Raw genomic sequence first — 6,000 nt, forward strand, 5'->3', positions numbered from 1 at the left:
CCTTCAATTATCTATAGTCATATTGCTTCAGTGGGAGAATGAATGTTAAAAAGAAGGGACTTGGTGGCAAAAAAAAAAAAACCAGCCTGAGATTATGAAAGCACTGACAATTTTCTATATACAATTCAGCTCATTCTCCTCTTCTTCACTTCTGGGCCCAATTCACTATCCCTCTATAGTGTCTGTCCAAAATATATTTAATGATATATTTAAATAAATAAATTTAAATGATGTACACATATATCATTTAAATATATTTAATGGTGTACTAACTATGTGTCACTCCCTGGGCAACACGAGTTCTTCATTTACTTGATTTTTCCTATATCATTTACTAAGCTGGGTTTTTTTGGTGGCTAGAAATGTTATTGGGGATGCAGGGCTCAATACAGTTAGCTTAGTGTCATCCATAAATAGAATTATCCAGAGACCCCACCATATATAGGGAATCCATCTTCAATAGCAACTGATGCACAAAATCCCAGCCTCGTATTTTGGCATTGTCAATGGAGTGTCTAAATAAGAAAATGGATTCTTTCTGCATCCTTAGTATTTCAAGGATCAGATTTAAAGTCCTTTGGAATTTAAAACACGTTACAACTTGGCCCTTTCCCACATTTCAGTCTTATTACATTACACCCCTCTTTATACACTTAGATCCAGCCATCTCCTTTCTCTGTCCTTGGGTGTACCTCATGCCTGAGATGTTCTTGCTCCTAACCTCTGACTCCTAGAATTCCAGAGCTTGAGCACTAACTCCTCCAAGAAGCCTTTCTGGTTTCCTCAGTTGCTCCATCTGTTCTGTATTTATCTTGTATAAGTTGTTTTCTCCATTAGAATGTGAGCTTCTTGAGGGCAAGGGCTGTTTTTGTCTTTCTTTGTATTTCCAGCACTCCAACTTGTGGTAAGCACCTAATTGCTTGTTGATTGACTGAATGATTGATTTTTACACATTCATGGAAGTTAACTTGATGGAAAAAAGCCTTCAAGGTCTTGTTTTTCTCTACTTAATCAAATGCTTCTGTGTAACCATTAAACAACTTAGATCTTTGTACTTCTAATTTTAGCCACAATTTGTGGTGTTTGTGCAAATGTTTTAATTTTATATAATCAAAATTGCCTATTTAACCTTCTGAGATTCTCCTGTCCTTTGATCATGAACTCTTGCTCTACCTCTGAATCTGCAGGTAATCGCTTGCTTCTCTCATTTGTTTTGGATGTCTCCCTTTACATAAGTTATGTAGCCATTTGGCGTATACCTTGATCTACAGTATGAAATGTAGGTCTCCGCCTAGTTTCTGGGAGCTAGTTTTACAGTTTCCCCATCAATGTTTGCCAAATAGTGAGGTTTTTACACCAATACCTGGCGTAAATTTTATCAAATTCTAGCCTATAGGGCTTGTTAGCTTCTGTATGTTGTGTACCTGATCTGTCTCTCTCATAGAACTGGTTCTTACACCAAAGGCTTTTTCTCAATGCTGATCCTGCTTGGCCTCTCTGCAGCACTTGCTGTCAGTCACTTTGTCTTTCCAGCTGCTCACTCTCTCCTTTTTGGATTTTCATGACGTTTCTCTCCTAGTTCTCCTATCTGAGTAACTATCGCTTCTCAGTCTTCTTTGCAGGTTATTTCATCTGTGTCACAGTCTCTAACTATGGGTATCTTCCTAGGTTATATCTTGGATTCTCCTTTTCACTCTATATTATCTTACTTGATCTCATCAGATTCTCTGAATTCAATTATCATCTCTGTGCAAATGGTGCCCTCTCTCTCTAACCATGTATACATATGTGTGTGTGTGTGTGTGTGTGTTTGTATCTAGCTCTAATCTCTCACCTGAGCTCCAGTCCTATTATCTTTTGGACATGTAACATTGGATGCCCTCCGTTCATCTCAAACTTAACATGTCCAAAACAGAATTTAGTTTCTTTTCCCAAAAACTCTCCCCTCTTCTACACTTCTGTGTTTTCACTTTTTTGGGGTAGCATTGCTGAGGTACAGAAGTACCAGATTTCTATTCTCATAATCAGAAAGACAAGAACTAACAAAGGATATATAGCCTCTTTTCCATTATCTTAGAGTGTAAATTTCCTTTGAAATAAAATGCTAAGATTAGTGTTTTGTACCCTCAAATTTCTAAGAATTTGGCTCCCCCTCCCACATCTGCTGTATTGAAAATGAATTGATAGTAATATTTCTGCTGATTTACACAGGAAAACAATGAAAAAACGCTACATGGAACTTTATGACCTTAACAAGGACTTGCTAAATGGTTACAAAATTCGCTGTAATAACCACACAGAGCTTTTAGGTAACCTAAAAGCAGTAAACCAAGCTATACAAAGAGCTGGCCGTCTTCGAGGTAAGTCTGATTTTGTGGCTGTCAGTTTTTGTAGTATCCATCATGAAAAATCACTGTTACTGATTGAAGTCACTCTTCCAGGGTTCAGCTGTCTGCTAGCATCAGACAAATGTCCAAGAAGCCCAAATTATTTTTGTGAAGTAGGTCAGAGCTTAGCTCCCAAGCATTTCTTCAGATCGTGTTGTATGTTCCAAAGAAACAACTAGAAAATTTTAGTTTAGTGCTTTTGACTTAAAAAAAAAAAAAACAAAAACCCAAATCAACAAACCTGTATTTCTAATTCAGCCCCACTACATTGAAGGACTGTTATGTATGAGTCATAACTTAAATGATGATGAGGGTAGAACTGGTTTCATTAACTATTTGATTGTTCTCAAGTGAAATCACCACTTATTTTGAGAAGCAGCATGTATATTGGGATGGAAGGAACAATGAGTTTGAATCCCAGCCCAGACACTTCTGTAGACTTACACTTTTAACAGTGGGGAAAATATTTGTGCTTATTTATCTTGGTGGTTTTTTTTTGTACCAGCCTTGCAGGTTCTTATGAGAAAATGCCTTGAAAACATTGAAATATAAAACAGATATTAGTGTTATTTTATGACAAATGTCTCTAATGACTTGTCTCTGGTAGTGCAAAATAAAGGAGAAGGGCTCAGACTAGATTGCCCATTAGGTCCTTTCTGGTTTTAAGTCCTATTATAATTGTTAGTTTTAGGTAACACAATCTACATTAAGTACTTTGGCAGAGGGGAAGGTGTCCTGGACTTAGAGTAGGAAGACTTGGGTTCTGGTCCTGGTACTGCCAATAACTCCCTGTGACCTTGCACAAATCTCTTCATGTTTTTGGACCTCAGTTTCCTAATCTGTGAAAGGAGGTTGAATTGTAAAAAAGGTGAAGGTCTTGTGAATGTCCCAATTTTGCCTTTGCCTTAAAATAGGATCTTTTAGTTTAAAGGCTCATGTTTTTTCTTTCTTTTTTTGGGGGGGGCAGGGCAATGGGGGTTAAGTGACTTGCCCAGGGTCACACAGCTAGTAAGTGTCAAGTGTCTGAGGCCAGATTTGAACTCAGGTCCTCCTGAATCCAGGGTCGGACCTTTAGCCACTGTGCCACCTAGCTGCCCCTCATGTTCTTTCTTAAATAACATTAACTTACTTTCTCTTGTTGCAGTTGGAAAACCAAAGAACCAGGTGGTTAGTGCTTGTCGAGATGCAATTCGGAGTAACAATCTCAACATGCTATTCAGGATAATGCGAGTGGGCACAGCTTCGTCATAGGACATGGGTCAGAGGTGGTGAAATGCTACCAGTCTTTGGGAGTGTCCCGTGATTTTTCCTTTAGGCCCTTTCAAATTAACCTGAAGGACTGAACATTTAAAGACACCTTGATATGCTATGATTAGGAAAGGCAAGATGGTTCTGTGCCCAGGTTTCACTTGTAAAGCACCATTACTGAAAAATGTCTGCATTTCCTCCTTTTAAAGGATCAGTCTTTTAAAAGAATACAAAATTGGTATGTAGGGGAGTGAAAAACTGTAGGAATTTGTATTTTAAAGTGCAACTGTTGCTTAATTATAGAGAACTTTTTGAAATTGTATCTTTAAAAAAGTTGAACCACTTTTTTATAGTTATATTAAATTTTTATTAAAACTTAAAAGCATTTGACCTTTCTGCATGTTCTGGTTATTTGAAAATCTACGTGCTTTTGTTTTTAAGACTTAACATGCATTTGCTTCTATTCTAATTATTAAGATACTGTTTTGCATCTCATTGGTTCGGGGAACTCCCAGGTAAGGTTACTGAAACAGATCAATTACTTTTCTGCAATTGAGATTCTTAAGTTATTTGGGGGCATTTGGAGGTTAAGTGGCTTGTCCAGGGTCACACAAGCAGACTATTTCAGAAGTGGGACTCAAACTCAGGTCTTTCAGGAGATCTCTGAAAATTAATTTTTAATTTTATATTTTATAATTCATTTTATTCTGTGACAGATTCTATTTAGTAAACTTTTTTCTGTTCTGTATTTTATAAAAACTTCAGCCTTTTTTCTGTCTCTGAATGTTGAAGCTCATAAGTCCAAACATTCAGTCTCCCTCTCTCAAGTTAGATGCAAAGGTTTAAGTTTTCCCTCAACCACTGTTATTTAAAGGAAAACTTTGAGTGGTTTAGAAATTCAGTGCCCTCATAAAATACTCTTATTAAGGAATTGTTACCTCAGCACAACCTGCAAATCACTTCATGCCAAGGAAATTGGCATCCTTTATAACTTTAGCTCCTGAGAAACTCCATGACAGCTGTGTGCTTTCCTTGAGAGTGGACATGCTGACTGTATCCCATCCTCCTCATCCTTGCCAATTAAAGGTGGTCTGATCTCACTCCCAGGCTCCAGTGAGTCTGTTCCTGTCCACTATCAGTGACCTTGGGATGCAGTTGGGTTCCATAAATTCACAAAGCATTCCTTCAAGACAGAGGGGTGGACCTGATTCCATGTCTGTGTGTTGTGTGTCCATTTTCCTTAATGTAACCAATCATAAGCCCTCACCCCCATGATGTTCCCAGCCCCATAAATCATGGCGTGATTTCCTCACTTAACCCTGTTCTGTTCATTGTTCTATGCTTATAAAAAGGAGTTTCATTTCCAGTCCTTTGTTTTTGGTTTGAAACTGAGGGAAGGTATTGACCCCTTTATTAATAGGTTGGATCCCCTATAAATAAATTTCTCTTGCTTGGAGAGAACGTGCTTTAGTCTACCTTTATTGAAATTCACTTGTGACAGCTCTATTCACTACTCCAAGGTGCCTTTCACTCCCATTACCACCATGTCAGTATTGATCACTGTTACTGCTTTGTATCAGCTATTCATGTTTCTTGAAGAAAAACTCTAATATCTGCACTAGGGTTGAATATCTTTTTACAGGAAATCTGGTTTTAAGTGTACAATTGTGTAGTGTCTTATGCCAGTAAACTTATATGAAGTGAGGCTAGAGATCATTTGCTCCATTAAACACTCATTTAGGGCATTCACAAATTGTTAATTAGACTTAAAGAGTTTAAATTTGAAACTGTCCCAAATGGTGGACCTTTGTCACTTTCCCTAGTTTAATGTCTTACTCATAAGCAGTTCTGAGGGGGTCAGTTTGCTCCTCACATTAACCTAAATGGTTGCAGTTGTTTGCATCATTCATGTTTATACTATTCCACTTCTGAAGCATGCACTTTTGGAGTGAGGACATTTTTTAGTATATATTTTTGAGAGGATTATGTTCAGATCTCATGACTCCCACTGACCACTCCCCCCTATCTCTAAAGATGTTCAACTTGAATAACAGGAAGTCACTCAGGTATTTCAGCATTGTTTTATAGTCGTGTTAATTTTAGAAGGATGACAGGCTTAAAATTTATCTTCGGCTATGTTGGGAAATCAAAGAAATCAAAGGTTTGACCAAATAAAGAATAAAAGAATACCCTATTGTTGGGACCCTAGGGTCAAGGGGATTCTGTCTGGTCTCAGCTTCATTATTACATCCTGTACTTGTTTGCAAAAAAGTGTAAAAATTGCTTGACTTATTGCTTTGGTGTGTCACATGTCCTGGTGGCATGGGCACCTTCTTTTGAAAAAATAAATGAGCTCTATGCTTTG

General features: G+C 37.6%; 1 protein-coding gene across 1 annotated transcript in view; it reads left to right on the forward strand.

Annotated features, from left to right (window-relative positions):
- BBS2 (Bardet-Biedl syndrome 2) overlaps nt 1-6,000 on the forward strand; it is a 45,069-nt gene extending 39,069 nt beyond the window's left edge. Inside the window, exons 16-17 of the mRNA XM_043986736.1 lie at nt 2,212-2,360; nt 3,532-6,000. Coding sequence (XP_043842671.1) covers nt 2,212-2,360; nt 3,532-3,638 — 256 coding nt within the window. The 3' untranslated portion in view covers nt 3,639-6,000. The remainder of the gene's footprint in view (nt 1-2,211; nt 2,361-3,531) is intronic.

This window comes from Dromiciops gliroides, chromosome 2 (assembly GCF_019393635.1).
Source record: "Dromiciops gliroides isolate mDroGli1 chromosome 2, mDroGli1.pri, whole genome shotgun sequence".
Lineage (NCBI taxonomy): Eukaryota > Metazoa > Chordata > Mammalia > Microbiotheria > Microbiotheriidae > Dromiciops > Dromiciops gliroides.